The sequence below is a fragment of the Anolis carolinensis genome, chromosome 5, assembly GCF_035594765.1.
Source record: "Anolis carolinensis isolate JA03-04 chromosome 5, rAnoCar3.1.pri, whole genome shotgun sequence".
Lineage (NCBI taxonomy): Eukaryota > Metazoa > Chordata > Lepidosauria > Squamata > Dactyloidae > Anolis > Anolis carolinensis.
Window position 1 is genome coordinate 151,168,606 of NC_085845.1, and position 16,627 is coordinate 151,185,232.

Sequence of the window (16,627 nt, forward strand, 5' to 3'; positions counted from 1 at the left end):
AGATGGAGGAAAATACTATCTAATTAATATAGTCCCTAGCTGCCTGTCAAAGGCAATCACTCTGATAGAGACATTGCTGCCTCATATCCTTCTCAAACCTTCTCAAGCCTTTAAAATAATAGTGTTGTTAGGCCAAGGAAGTAATTTTAGCAAACATTGTGTTTAATAAACAGAAGTATAAAATATCTAGTCCAGTAGACCCAGTGATACATTCTGAAAAAAGCACAGACGAACTCACCTTTCTGCTGGACTGTCAACCTCAATATAAGAAATCAGAGGCGGAGAAGACAAAGTCTCAGTAGCAAATACACTTCCCTGGAGCTGTATCCCGAATCCTACAATGGGGTCAGCTGTCAGTACTACTTCTGTAGTTTCTGTGTGGACAACCTGCCCAGCCAGGCCAACAGTGCTAGAGGCTAGTGACACTATAAAAAATGTCCAATCAAAAGCAATGACATTCAGAATTAGACAGCATAAATTAAACTCATTTCCTGGACAAATACTAAAAATATATCAAGTATTCTGAAGCATAAGCACACATCAAATTATATTTCAAAAATCTTAATATTCTGAAACAAGGATGTGGACAAGGGTGTGTTTTGAATGCGATTTTCCTGCTTCTTGGCAAGGGGTTGGACTGGATGGGCCACAAGGTCTTTTCCAACTCTAGGATTCTATGATAGTTTTTTTTACAGGTGTCTTATATATAAACGTGCAGATAAATGCTTTTCAGATGCTGCTGATGATTAAGAACCCAATTATACATTTTTTTCCATCACATTTCAAGGATACTTGGATTCTAAATCAGAGTAATGGACTGGGTGACAGTAAGAAACTGAAGCTTACTTCAGGGATGCTCTTGGGCTGGAACTACATTGCTATATAACCTGGTTTCAGAATACAAAATAACTGCATTGAATCCACACTGTCAAATAATCCAGTTCAATGAAGTTAATTTGCATTCTGAAACTGGATTATATGGCAGTGTAGATCCACCCTTGGTTCATCAAAAGGAAGAGCAGTGAGATACAACTGGATCCAGCATTTAGCTTGGATTTCTAGCTTTCTGCAATTACTGAGAGTGCTTTTGCACAGCTAAAACTGGTGTGTCATCTACACCCATTCCTGGAGATGATTGCTCTGATCATAGTGATACATGCCGTAATTAGGGCCCTGTGACGTACACCATGGGGCTATATTTGAAGAATGCTTGGAAGCTTCTGCTAACCCCAAGAGCTGCAGCCAGATTGCTATCTGGAGATGGTTGTTGTTCATTTTGATTTATGTCAACCCCATGAATGAGAGACCTTCAATTCAACCTGCATCAACAGCCCTACTGAGGTCTTGTGGATCAGGGCCATGGTTTTCTTGATTGTGTCCATCCTTCTGGAATGCGGTCTTCCTACTTTCCTCCTACCTTATCAATTACTACTGTCTTTTGTAGTGAGTTATGTCTTCTCATGATATGGCCCTTAATAGTCAAGATTAATTTTGCTCTCATTACAACCAGTGTCCCCGTTTCTCCTTCAGCTCCCTCATGTATCCAAAAATATGCTCTGGAGAGTTGATGTTGAATATCAAAATATATTGTTGGACTTCGGTTTGTTGAATTTGTGCTACATAACACCATGATTTTAAACCAATTTGTTTCACAAAACACAAAATAACTGAGAATGATCATTTTAAAGCAATTAGGTAGAAAGGGTCCACTTTCAAGCTCTATGGTTAATTTTCTGTGTATGCATATGTATGTTTGCATAGGAAGAAACAAGTGACAATCCTGAACTCCCTGCACATACTTCAAGGATTAAAAACCAAAGGATGACCATAAAAGAAAACAAAGAAAGCCAAATCAAATGAAATAAACAGTATGTGACAATATAGGATGTCTTTAAGTTTTATGGCTGTATGTTTGGTAAAACCTGCCTAAGTAATGCAGTCAGTGCAAAACTTCTGTTAATAAAATGTTTTATGGTTCCCTACACCAGCACAGTTTACTGCCTGGCGTTTGAGAAGACCACATTAGTTATGCAAGCTTTTCTGCACAAAGGGCAATGAAAACTTTATTGCATTCTCTGCCATACATATTCTCAACTCTTCCAAAGAAGACAGATTTATAAAAATTTGCATATTGAAATGTCATGTTTGTTGCTACTTAGTACATCTTGCCTTAAATTTATTGATGAAAGAGCTATGTGCAGCAGATATAATGTGTAAATAAGAAAAGTTTGCTAAATAATTCAATAAGGTTCTAATTCCTAAGAGATCACTTATCAGTTTGTTATTGCAAAAACAACAAACAAGAAAATTCAGTGGCACCTTAAGAAGTATGTTTCCTTATTTGGCTGTGATGACTGTGTCGTCAGTCTACAAGAGTTTATGACAGATAAAAATAGATTATCCTTAAGGTACCACAAGACGTTTTGCTATTGTTGAGAAAGGTGAGAGTTTTGCTTAGCTGGTAATTTCTTTTGGTGTCTGCAATAAAGAAGAGCTAATATACAGATAATATATTGTTCAAGGCTGATAGAAATGACCAGTTACAAGCAAGCAGAAGACACTCACTGTAAGGATCTTTTTTCAATATGGAGTGTTTTATTGTCACTGTCTTTTTGTAACAATATTTCATGATGCATTCTGTCTTTTCTCCTCTCCATCCATAACACAAATACAGGCAATCTTTTCAGTGAAAATATTTTCATTTTCTATGTCTGCTCAATTTTATAATGACTACTATAATTCTTTTCCAGCACCAATTTGACTGTTTTATTAAGTGAAATGAGGCAAACTATCCCTAATTGTGCCTATTTATTATTAGTACAAAGTATGTTTTCCAGGTCTGACTACATTTCTATGCCTAAGAAATAAGCTTGTTGACTGCATTGTTGATTTGTGCAAAATAATTCACTAACTTTAAAAATAAGCATGACTCTCAACCGATGAATTTCTAGAAGTATTATTGAAGTCCACCCACTGATTCACACTAACATTATGAATCAGTGGATGTCTAGATCCAGGGAAGTCATGCTACCCCTCTATTCTGCCTTGGTCAGACCACACCTGGAATACTGTGTCCATTTCTGGGCACTGCAATTTCAGGGAGATGTTGACAAGCTGGCATGTGTCCAGAGGAGGGTGACTAAAATGATCAATGGTCTGGAGAACAAGCCCTATGAGGAGTGGCTGAAAGACCTGGGCATGTTTAGCCTGCAGAAGAGAAGGCTGAGAGGAGTCATGATTGAGGGCCATGTATAAATATGCAAGGAAAAGTCATAGGGAGGAGGGCGCAAGCTTGTTTTCTGCTGCCCTGCAGACTAGGACGTGGAATAATGGCATCAAACTACAGGAAAGGAGATTCTAGCTGAATATTAGGAAGAACTTCCTCATTGTGAGAGCTGTTCAGCAGTAGAACTCTCTGGCTCCTTCTCTGGAGGTTTTTAAGCAGAAGCTGGATGGCCATCTGTTAGGGTTGCTTTGAATATGATTTTCCTGCTTCTTGGCAGGGGATTGAACTGGATGGCCCATGAGGTCTCTTCCAACTCTAAGATTCTATGATTCTATGAGTAGCAACACATTTAGGCATCAATAAAATGTCAAGGCTTTCCATGTTTTGACATCAAATTTTCTGGCAACTAAACAACTTGGTCGAACATTCAGCATCATCTAACCACCAGGGGGACTGCTAAGTATTGAAAATGAATTAGAATTAAAGCTATAAGACAATAATCACATATATATAATAATTAAGGAATTAACTGGCATTTAAAATTCCCAGAAGCCAAAACCATCCAATTGATTTTACACCAAAATCATTTTCTTCAATTAATTTTCGATCTGTTTGAGATCATTTCAAATAGCATTTTCAATCCCATTGAAATTAATTTGTTGTGACATTAGGAAACAAATGAAAAAAGGGTGGAAAGGAGATCCCCCAGAGGCTCCTCCAAACACACCTGCAGCTCTTTTGCATGAAAGTGCACTTGTAAAATTTGATAAAGCACTAATTCAAAAGCAAGCCAAGGGCAGGTAAGAAATTTATGTTTAATTAATTTCCCAGTTGCCATCCAGAGACTTTCCAAAATCTAAGAATCTTCCTTTCAATTATTTATCCCATACATCAATCATCATTACATCCATTAATTAAAATCAAAATGACAGAAACTAGCATACAGGAATATGTGCGTTTGACAAAATGCTTCAAGCAGAGGAGCTTGAAGAAAGGGGACAAGGAAAGGATCAGGAGCTCTTTCACAGTACACATTTAAAAACCATGTAAAGACCTATCTCTTGCAGCAGGCCTACCCAGCCAGTCTTCAGGCATGAATGTTAAACTCATGTGTTTGGGTCTTTGTCCTGTGTGGTTAATGTGTATTTTACAGAAATGCTTTGATCTGTATCTTTAATGGAACTGAATTTTAATGTACATCACTTCAGATGTACAGGAATTTGTAGAATGTTTATAATAATTGTGTGTTTTTAACTATACTGTGACCCGCCTCAAGCCATATGGGAGAGGTGGGTAAGAAATAAAATTATAATAATTATTATTATTATCATTTTTATTATTACACTACATTTATTATAGGCTCCTTCTCAGGAGCAGCACCAGTATTTTGGAATTTCCTCCCAGAAAAATTACGATTTGTCCCATCCCTATTAAGCTTCTGGAAAGGGGTCAAGACCTCTCTATTTAAGAAGGCTTTTAACTGAGTCACTGGAGGATAGGGTGCAGTACTAAAGTTTAATATCTGTATATGGGGGAGGGGGGCTTGTTTGGGGGAGACATTAATTGATTTTATTATATATATTTTTACCATGTTTTTACCTTTGTATCTATATTTTATCCTTTTATCCTTTCTTTGCTCTTTCCAACCCAAGGCCACAGTTGCTTGGCCGGCAGCTATCATGTATTTTATAATTTCCCCCCAATCCTTAATGTTTCTGTTCTTGTCTAGTTTCTGGGTGAAGAATTCTTTATTATTCAATACCAATTTATGTCCTATTATTCCTTCCATTTCCTTCTTTACCTTGTTATATATTTTTTTACTTTGTCTCATTCCCACCACATATGCATATAGGAGCCAATTTCTCCATATCTGTGCTAACACAATATTGTGATTGATTTAGTTATATGAGCTAATTGAATTGGGGTTCTATACCATTTAGATGGTATTTTCTTTTGTGTTTCTCTAATCCTTATGTACTTAATTATTTTAATTGAATTGATCCAGTATTCAATGTCTGGCTCATGCTATTGATATGTTGTTCAGTAAAGTGAAACATCAATCCACAATTCTTCAGTATAGAGCTGATAATGTTCACAGCAGTACTCAGAGACATTGAAGTGCCTTGACTGCAAATTGAACAGAGGCCATTCTGCCTTCTGTCTTTGAAAAATAATCCAGCAGCCAGTGTACTTGTTGGAGTAAGGAAACTCTATCATCTGGAATCAGATGCAGTTCACATTCTGGCTGCAGTTCTTTGCACCAACTGAATCTTCAACTCATTATTCAAAGGTAGCCCCACATCCAGCATCTTACATTGATCCAAATAGGATGTAACTAAGGCATGTATCACTGTGACCACATCAGGCACCTCCCGGAATAGGGGTGGTTGGGTTATTTGCTTTAACAAGTCCAAAGCAATGGTTCTCAACCTGTGGGTCCCCAGGTGTTTTGGCCTACAACTCTCAGAAATCCCAGCCATTGACCAGCTGTTAGGATTTCTGCGAGTTGATAGCCAAAACATTTGGGGATCCACAGGTTGAGAACCACTGGTCCAAAGGCACCCCTGGATGCTACAGAAACGTGGGCTGCTACAGAAACGTGGGCTCTAAGTTCAACCTGCATCTTCAGAGGGAGTCAAGTCTAAGCATTCTGATCTCTATGCAGAAAATTGTAACTGGATCACAGAGAGCAAAAAACCCCAGCTCTATGAAGCTGGATATCAGTGAAAATACAAACATGGCCGATCACTAAATTTTGCACAGCAGTCATGCATGTAAAGCTTTCCCAATCTCTAAACAAATCTAAACTACATTGTGTTTTCATGCCATTTGTCAGATTCATTTTACACTCCTATATCAATCTCAATAAATTTGTGATCACTTACATGAGCTCTTGAAGTCCTTCTTTTTGAGTCTTCTTCTCATCATTGTTCCACGTGGGCTGGTAGAGTAGAGGCTGCGAGGTAAAGTCCCCATGTTTAGGGAGCTCAGGCTGTATGCACTCATGGAGGCAGGTGAGAAGGACGCAGATACCAGGGCTGTTGAAATAAAGGGAAACACTTGGCACAAGGGACTCTACGGCAGTGAAAGGCAGGCCTGCATTACCGGCTGCTAAAACCTAAACACTTTGTACTTGGCTCACATGAAAGGCATAGTGCGCATCCAGTGAGAAAACAAAAAACTGTATAAAAGTTTGGCACTAGTGGAAGGATTTTTAGGGTCCTATGAACCATACCAAATTCCTGTTCATCAGTACAAAAAACACACATATAACACTGTTACAGTACTTTCATCTAATTACAGTACAACCCTCTTATCCACAGATTTGATATCTATGATTTCACTTATCCACTCTGAAAACACCCCACCTTGAAATGTCCCCAGTACGATTCTCTGGTATGCTTCCAGAAATATATTATTATATACTATTATTCATGGTTTCAGGTTTCCACAGTGTGTGTGTGTGTGGGGGGGGGGCTTGGAACATATCCCCTGTGGATACGGGAGTTATACTGTACTGAAACAAGCATCATTTCCATAACAAATACAACTGAATTTTGACAGTAGATAAAATACACAGCTCTGTGAATAAACACACATTAATGTGGTTAAACACACTGACTCTAGCAATGGTTCTTTAAAGAAAGTTGATTTCTGACACAGCCTTTAGGCAGGAAAGTTAAAATCCATTAGATACTAAAATGTGGACAGTGTGCAACACACTTGGAAAACTATATCAAGTATTTTTCATTCTCTACAAATTGGCTATGTAAGTTGAAGAAGGAAAAAGGCATGATGTCAGAAATAACCTCACATGGAATTGTGGAAAAAGTGAGACACCACTAACCAACATGGTTAAAGAATGAGACAAAGAGCGCAAGGTGGAGAAAATAATGATGATAATGGTGATAAGAGTAATAATAATGTCATGAAGAAAAGCACAGAACATTACAAAGGCTTTTTTGCGGAGACGTTTTCTGGCATGTCAGGGTTGGCGTCCTGCAATGGTCAGGGTGGTAGGTGTTATAATGGTGGTAGGTGGGGGCACCGCTCTGGTTGTTGGCATAAGGATCCCACATAAGTTGCCGGTTGCTCCTTTGAACCTTCGCTGCCCACATGGAAGGATGAGAAGGAACAAAACAAAACAAAACAGAAAAGGACCAAAAAAGAGGGAAGGTAAATGGATTATGTAAACAAATTAAAAAGGAACAAAAATGAAAACAGTGTGAAAATAAAAGAACCCTGCCACCCGAGTCCTCCTTTTGGGCAGAAAACAAATCTCAGTATTTATTTCAGTGATCCAGTCCTAAAAAAAGTTGAAGTCTTTTAAAGAACTAGTCTGTACTCAATCAATTTTTAATCTGCCTATGTCTTTAGCTGCTATGATTAAACCCTTAACAGAACACATTTAAGTCAACATTATTACTATGTATGATGTACAATTAGTAATTAAGTTCTGAAAATATCCACCCACTTGGAAGAGTATGTGTGTCTTTAAAAAACTCAAGTAAAATAAAACAAGGGCCCATATATCACATTCTGCACAGTAATTCAGGGTGGTTTACTTGCCAGTCATTTCAATTTACTGCTTTGACATTTTAATTTTACCACCATCCATCACTGGCACTATATTATCCTGGGCAATGAACTCCCATCTCTCAAGCATCAGCACAAAAATTCCATTTAGGGGAATTTATTAATAAAGACAAAGCAGAATTTAAAGTCATCTTTTATTGTTCTGAAGTGTGGTTTTTGATACTATTTGTCACCCACAAAACAGAAAATACACCTGAACGCCCTCTCATAGTCAATTTCATGGCATACACACCTTAAACTAGGCATGGCAAAAATCTATCAAAAAGTAAAAAGTAGAGGAAACATAGCTGTGATCTGATTAAAGGCAAAAAAGCAGGAAAATTGTAACTAGCCTTTATCTTTATTATATCTTATACAAACTACTACATAAAATCAAATACGGTATGTAGTATACCATATGTTATTCCAAATAAGATTAAAATTGACACAAAACAAATTTATAGTATTTTTGTAGTAACTACTGGTACATACAGGTGTGCCTATATGTAGCTGAAAGAGATTCTCAAGAGAGATGACAACTAAAATGACTGAACCTTTTTATAAGTGCAGTCCAATTCATGGTGCTTCCAAATTAAAATGTCCAAATTGGATGCTCAGGCTTCATAATTCAGACTGCAGACTTAATTCTGTGTGGAGGTCTGTGGTTGCTTTTTTCATATATCACTATGTGTCCTTCTGTATGTTTGTATTCATGTATATAAATAAGAAGGATTGGAAGCTGATATCTTGTTTAATTTAGTAAGTACTGCCAGTGCATGTACTTGAGGCATATCCAGGTGATAAAACACTTAGAATCGCAAGAGTGCAATCCAAAATTGCTGGCCTGTTTTAACCAGCCATCTTCACAGCTTTGGTAGCTGACACAAAACTATAATGGAGAAAGACTTGCTTTAGCAAAAATTCACAGCAATCCAGTGATTCCAGCCATGGGAGCTTTCGACAACATATTACACACTTCTGTTGATTAACTACCCCCCCCCCCCCCCCCACATACACATCTCAGACGCAACATGCAAAATCCGAGGAAAACTAATCTGTACACAAGTTTCAGGAACCATAGGAAGCCATCACCATGCTGTTGCTAAACACTGTGATTTGAATGACACAAGTTTTCCAACATGACCAGTGTTGGTGCCACCCAAAGTAGTAATCCATGGTGTTATTCCCAATTCCTGCCATGTCTACCAGACCATACTGTGATGTTGAAGTTAAAATATCAGATATTTGACAAAATCTGTTACTATAAATATGCAGCCGCAACAAATACAACGGTGCATGCTTATGAAACTATATGATTTGAAGTGTCATTGCAGTTGCATAATAATGCCAGATCTGATTGGAATGCACATGTATAAGAATGTTCAATTTTTTTAAAAAAAAATTAGCCTTGTAAATATATAGATGCATGGGAAATTTTTTAAAATTAATTTTCTGTAGAAACCCTGCACAAAAAATTATACAGTTATTTTGGTGTATGCCATCCCACTCATCTGGTTTGGTTTGCATTCCCCATATATGTCTCTAGCGATGCCACTATATTTTGTATAGAAAAATCTCATGCAGCCATGCTTGAGAAAAGAGAAAATGAAGCCTATGGCTTTAGTTCAGAGGACAACACTGCTCTCGTCTCCAGCACTATCCTATGAATCCCATGCCTATATACTGAGAATTATTTGCAACCAATATTGTTTTCCAAAACCTTGCTACTAAAAGGAGTGAAATGTTCAGTGAGGGGTATGCACACATAATCCAATGGATATAGTGCCAGATTTCATTATGAGATTCCAAATTTTATCTGGCATGTTGATCATGTAATTTCTGTTGGAGTTTATGCTTTTTTTAACATCAGCTGCATTCTTGTGGAGCTCATGCCACATTATCTATCTTCTACAGTAACAGCTGTAGAAGGATGCTTTTTCTTAACTGTGCTCAAATAGAAATAGAAAAGACTGCAGAAAAATTAGCTGTAGAACACAGGAAAACCATGCAGCAATGTAGCATGGGATAAAAAAAACAGAATCACAGTCCTTTTTATAATTCAGGTCCCCTTCACATCACCCATGCCCAACCAGTGTTGAAATATTCAATGTGTATTGAATGCATGTCTCCATAAAACATGTCACTTTCACCTCCAGCCTCAAGGGAGTATCAAGATAAGCTCTCTGTGATGACTATAAGGACCGATTTGTATCTCTGCGTGTGACCTTTATACTCTCCTTGCTGGTCTCACTCTAACAAGAGCCTATCAGTTCCTAGTGAATGTGATTAGTTAGCCCTATCACTTAGATTATACTCAGCATTAAAACTTTCTCTTAATTAATTAAGGCATTAACATGCACATTATCACTGCCCTTGGCAGTAAAATATGTCATTAATTCTTATAGTCCAGCATAGATAACCCACCAGATAGAAAATATTAAATATTTCTTGAGCAAATGTAGTTCTGGCTTCTTCATGTAAATGCAGAATAACCTATCGTGAAGATTGGTTCATCCTCTGTTTTTAACTGAAAATGAGTACCGGACACATATTTGAAAAAGCATGATGAAAGCCTAACTAACAAATACCCAACCAGAAATATTGCATTATTGTATAAACCACATACAGCAGAGTCTCGCTTATCCAACGTAAACGGGCCGGCAGAACGTTGGATAAGCGAATATGTTGGATAATAAGGAGAGATTAAGGAAAAGCCTATTAAACATCAAATTAGGTTATGATTTTACAAATTAAGCACCAAAACATTATGTTATACAACAAATTTGACAGAAAAAGTAGTTCAATACATAGTAATGCTATGTAGTATTTACTGTATTTATGAATTTAGCACCAAAATATCACGATGTATTGAAAACATTAACTACAAAAATGCGTTGGATAATCCAGAACGTTGGATAAGTGAGACTCTACTGTAGTTTAAATTGCCTATCGCCTATTTATAAACAAAGATGTGTATTTGGTGCTTTAAACTAGTAAAACACATCCCTTTAGTTTACAACCAATTATGACCTTTTATGTGAAACAAGACTATAAGGAAATCTTTAGAAGAGATTGGAGAATCACCCCTCAAAGCATGAAGGATAGATACAGAATGGATTTCTTGAAGATATATTTCATTTCAAACAAGTCCCACTTAATGTTACTAGACTGTTATCTCCTATGCCAAACTAGTAGGGAGTCCCACAACTCAGTTCTGAGTAAAAGTGATCAAGACTGAACAAAAGTATCTCTTTAGTATGTGTACTCTTGAAACTGAGATTTTAATAGCAGAAGAAACAGAAAATTATTCAAAGCTGACAAAACATTAATTTTATAGATATATATGCATATATGAAACCATAGGCAACAACATGAAAAAGTACAAGTTTCCTACCATGTTCTGGTCCCTTAAGAGCCAGCCGTGTCTGATGATGAGGGAGAATCTCTAGTTTGACATTGTCAGAAGTATTCGCCAAGAACTGTGTTGCTTCTGCTAATGTACAGTACTCCATGCTGGTGCCGTCAATTGAGAGAATATGATCTCCAATGTGTAATGCGCCACATCTATGGAAAAATAAAGACTTCTAAGTAGATCAGTGTGTTCTTTGCTCAATGCATTTTGTTTTTCAGCAGATCATACATAGCATCTGCTTCTTTTTCCGTCTGTCTTAAATTAGAGAACTCTGTGTTTATACCACCTGTCAAACCATAAATGCCAGTAGAGCCAACGTTCGAGATAGTTAAAAGGTTAGATTGTGTTATTGATTACATTTATTTTGCCAAAAGCCCAATACATTAAAAAGAAGAAGAAATCAGTCACAGAACTTGAATGGCAATAAATGAATGGGAAGCAGAATAAACAGGGATAGCTTAGTTTAAGGAAGCTCTCTCACATAGGGACGTCCTTTGGTGAATTGTTTGAAAATTAAATTTCGATTTGCAGAAGATCTGTAGATGGCAATGGAAACATACACTAGTCAAATTAATAATTAATTAGCCATTGCAATTAGACAGAAACCCAGAAGACAAAGATGGGTGCTACAATTTGCAGCACTCAAGAAATTGGCTACTGGATGAGTTGAGAAATGCAAACACAGCAGTCAGCATCCTGACATACCAGTCATGCAGGCAACTTCTTTAGTTGGTTACCTTCCCTGTGGAATGGGAAAAAAACAGAGGGAGAAAATAAAAAGCATGATGCCCCCTGAAAGGAGAATACACCAGGATCAGAGCTTGCAAATCCCAAAGCCAAAAGATACATAGTAGAATTGTAGGTTGACTGAATCATTTGCAGGATCTTTGATTTTTAAAAAAAATAGAGAAAGAATAACAAAGGAAGGAAGGTGATTTAGAGGGCAAATCTATAGCTGGAAGACAAAATGAGAGAAACGCTGAATATATTCCACAATTTTAGTTCTGAGGAATATATATCTGAGGCAGAAGTATCTGAGCAGAACATAGGACAAGGAATGAAGAGCTGTATGTATGGCTATCATTTAATAGGAACTGCACCAAGTCAGATGCATTTGTAGGACCTGCTACTCATTTAAATGGTACTGTTGAAATAATGTGTGTCCAAAAAGTGTATTAGAAATATGAAATGTTTAGAAAGTTCTGCTCTAGATCAAAGCTTTTGGGTGGGTTAGCTTTGCCTATAATTAGGTTGGCATCCTGCAATTAAACAGGATGCTATCAAGTGTCTTGATTTGTGCCCTGAGTGAAGTATTTTCATATGGTGTATTATCCTGGGAGCTAAGCAGGGTCAGCCCTAGTTAATACTTGGATGGGAGGCTGCCAATGAATACTAGGTGCTGTAGGCTATAAGGAACTGGCAAAACATCCTATGAATATTCATTGCCTAAGAAAACACTTTAAAATCAATTGGGTTGCCATAAGTCGGCCCTTCTGCAATACTCACCTGTCCGCTATACTTGCAGATTTTATTTTGTCTATGATAATGACTTGTTTGCTGCAGCACATCGAGGTAGATAGGGCAACCCCCAGAGCAGAGCCAGCTGTTTTGGCAACTTCAACAAGCAGTGGCCCAGAAGCAGTTGCTACAGAGTCTGTAAAAAGCAAAAGCAATGCCTCATCATTATGCATTTCATTTCATATAAAGCTCTCATTACCAAAAAGATTCCTAAAATCAAATATTTGTTTATGTGCATTTCCCCAAAGGTTGACAGGAAAAGTATGTTGACATTTTATCAGGCCAACTATCTTGACTTTGTAGCCTGATGTTTTAAATGGTCCCAATATTTGGGGCAGAGCCAGTGATTTTTGTTAGTCCTTCTGGAGTTTATATCCGTATTAATGTCTCAATTGTCTCTCACTTAGACACCAATCCATCCACACCTTGCTTTGCAATTAGCCTTGAAGCATTAAAACCGAAGAGGTAACAATCACTGTGCTCAGTATCATCTCTCTCTTTGCTAACAATCCACTTAGCCCCCAGTGTGCTGTTTGGATTAGCAGAAAGCAGCACAGTGAAAAGTATGGCAATTATCAGTGAAATTCACACGGGCTAGGCATGCTGAATCAGCACACCTGACATTCACAAAGCCAACAATCTGGAATCCGTAAATGGGACTGTTGTAAACAGATAATCTCTATGGATCAAGCTATGTGGCATATTGGAACTGGCCACTTACATTTTGAAGCAAAAGCTGGTGCACAGTTCTTATTTGGCATATGTTCCCCCATGCAGTTTGGGACCCTGTTACAGTTTTATTGTGACAATTGCACCCTCTTGGCTGATGTTTGGCATTTTGGTTTGCTGCTGTCAGCAGTATCTATCGATTTACTAACAGTAAATACTATCGAGGGATGACAGGAAGCTAACTGGACTCCATCTCAACATGTCACAGATCTAGAACTGTTGATTCTTCAGAATAAAAGTGAACCCTTTAAGCCTGTCTTTCAAAAAGTGTGAACAGTTTGATAAACAGTATAAATCTAATTCTATAAACATATATGTTTTGGCAGAAAATGGGAGCATCTTCCTCCTTTATTTATGATACCACTAAGTCTATTTTGCTTGTTAGCATGACAAGCCTACAGATGTTACGGAACAGAGAGAGGAGACGAGAGAAAGGCAAATATAGTATAAACACTGTACGGTACCATATACAAGATACACTGCCCACAATCTAAGACTCACCAGAAACGACTGAACACAAACTGAATGAAAAATATGGTACTACAATTTGACAATAAAAAGAAACAATCAAACAGAAACAACCAAGAAGAATCTTCAAGCAGAAAAGGAAAGAAGAAGGTCAACCGGAATCAAAGATATAAGAAGACATGATTATTAGATTTAAAGGACATAGAAGAAACATAACCTTTCCAAAATGTTAGTAGTGTAAACAATGAATGTTAGGGTAATAGAGACCAAAACTGAATGTAATGAAATATAATGTTTTAAAAGGTTCCTTACCTGCCCCCCTCACCACCTCTCTTTTTTGATGATTTATCAGAAATTGGTTAAACTCTATGAAACTATTAAATTACTAACAATAACATAAGTAAATCCTACCTTCCCTTCCCTACCTCCCTACTATACATTGTAGAAAAAAAATAATTAAAAAGAAAAGAAATTAAAAAGAAAAGAAAGTATACTATGAGAGGAGGGGGAAGCACCGCATGGTTCTAAAACCAAAATGCAAACAATGACAAAAGAACAGACCATGCATCGAATATAGGAGTTCTGGATATAATATAGAATGGTTGAAAGAGAGGGTAGTAAAAAAGCAAGTCACGAAAAAGTGAGGGTTGCCTGCATACCAAGTATAATGTAGTTCGACACTGTTACTTGTGATGTGACCTTGACAATGTCAGGAAAAGTATCCTAGAACTCATCATGTCACCATTGATCACAAAGAAGCACAGTAAACCATTTATGTCTTAATGGAACCCTAAAACTAGGACCATGTTTTCAGATGCTGAATAAATTCCCTATTATTCTCAGCTGAGATGTGAGACTAGTGAAGAATTCCTAAGCTGAATTCCCCTCTAAACTGTCAGCTCCATGATTCCATAGAATGGACTTGCAAAGGTTAAAATGGAAATGTAATATTACGATTAAATAGTGTGGAGCCCCCAAAGGCAAAGCAGGTTAAACCACTGCGCTGTTGAACTTGCTGACCAAAAGTCAGCGGTTTGAATCCGGGGAGTGGGGTGAGCTCCTGCTGTTAGCCCCAGCTTCTGCCAATCTAGCAGTTCGAAAATGCAAATGTGAGTATATCAATAGGTATCACTTCGGCGGGAAGGTAACGGCGCTCCATGCAGGCATGCCAGCCACATGACCTTGGAGGTGTCTATGGACAACGCCAGCTCTTCAGCTTAGAAATGGAGATTAGCATCATACTCTAGAGTCGGACACGACTAGACTTAATGTCAGGGGAAAACCTTTACCTTAGTGTGGATGGGCCTCCAATTCCACTGACTGATATTTTTCCTGTGACACACTGGAACTCACGCTTGACAAAGGAGGCTGGCAGTTTGTGTGGCAAATCTAAATTAAAAATCGAAGCAGATTCATAGTCTCATAGACATTACAGTCACCAGCCTTCATTGCCATTTGGTTCTTTAAATATTGGAGGGTAGTAAGTAACATCGCTTAATTAAAGTTCACTAGAAGCCAAAATCATGGCAAAACAAGTGAACAAATAGTGTTCCCACATTGGGGAGAACAGAAGACAAGTGGCCAACTAAGAAAAATCAGAAAATAATTATCAAGTCGAGGTCTCTTGACAGAGACTGATTAGATTATCATGTGCAAGCAAAAGGCATGAGTATGAAAAATGAATCATATAGATCTAAATTATTCATGTGTAAAAAGATGTTTCAGTCATTAAGATATTTACACCATGACTAAATCACTTACACACTATGTTGATTTATTGGCCATGTAATTGCATAAGATATGCTCATGAATGTTTGCACGGAAAACACTCTGAGATTTTTATTTTATTCAGAAGTTTCCCCAGTTTCAACATTGCATCTCAATTAGGACACAAGGCTTGATTAAAGCCTCTAAGGAGGACTGAAATTACTTTTGACATGCTAATAACAACCTTGGCTCATTCTGCTGAATAGGACTGTCCCCCTCTTCACAAGCACATATCATAAGCAGAAAAATATTTTTAGAATCAATCTCAAATGGGAAATGTACACAGATTTGGAGAATACCATTTCCACGAAGTTTCTCTCTATTATCTAAAATATTCTGAAAACAATCTAAGAGCTTTTTTTTTTTTTTACAAAAAGGAAACCACATAAGGAAGGATGAACTAGAACAACCCTAATTATTCTTGACAGACTCCAAGGTACGTTTCAAACTGAATATGCTATGATCCAATATAAATGGCACACAGATGTCAGAAAGAGGCATTGTTCTGGATGCTTATGAAATAGGGGGAGGTCAAAGACCACATATAGCTACAAGTGATTGTTGTTGAGATCAACCATTTAAAATTAATTTTAAAAGGAAGGTTGGGTGAATAGGGACAAGATGTCACCAAGTCCATTAACACCAGCTGTTGCCATTACCTAAGGGCACTAGAATTATTCCATCTGTTATTTTGGGTGATGATCTCTTTTTTACTGCTAGCATGAATACTAATCAAGAAACCCATGTTGACTATAAATCTAGCAGTTTTTAAAGACTTCATAGGAAGAAAAGTGTATAGAGAATATGCCAGCTTTTGTAGAATAAGCTGAATAAAGTAAAGTTTTTGTGAGAGACTGGCTCACTGTTAATTTGATGGCAGTATTATTCATACTTTTTCAGAAATATTTTTCTAGACTCAGCTATGGCTTGCT

General features: G+C 37.4%; 1 protein-coding gene across 12 annotated transcripts in view; it reads right to left on the bottom strand.

Annotated features, from left to right (window-relative positions):
* Positions 1 to 16,627, bottom strand: part of grip1 (glutamate receptor interacting protein 1) — a 444,940-nt gene that overhangs the window by 40,631 nt on the left and 387,682 nt on the right. For 9 of the 12 annotated variants that reach the window (XM_062982584.1, XM_062982579.1, XM_062982580.1 and 6 more), the window contains 5 exons: positions 12,720 to 12,867; positions 11,196 to 11,365; positions 7,179 to 7,334; positions 6,112 to 6,264; positions 239 to 425 (listed from right to left, as the gene is read on the bottom strand). In XM_062982584.1, the coding sequence (XP_062838654.1) occupies positions 239 to 425; positions 6,112 to 6,264; positions 7,179 to 7,334; positions 11,196 to 11,365; positions 12,720 to 12,867 (814 nt within the window). The remainder of the gene's footprint in view (positions 1 to 238; positions 426 to 6,111; positions 6,265 to 7,178; positions 7,335 to 11,195; positions 11,366 to 12,719; positions 12,868 to 16,627) is intronic. The other 3 variants (XM_062982581.1, XM_062982585.1, XM_062982587.1) reach the window with 1 other exon arrangement.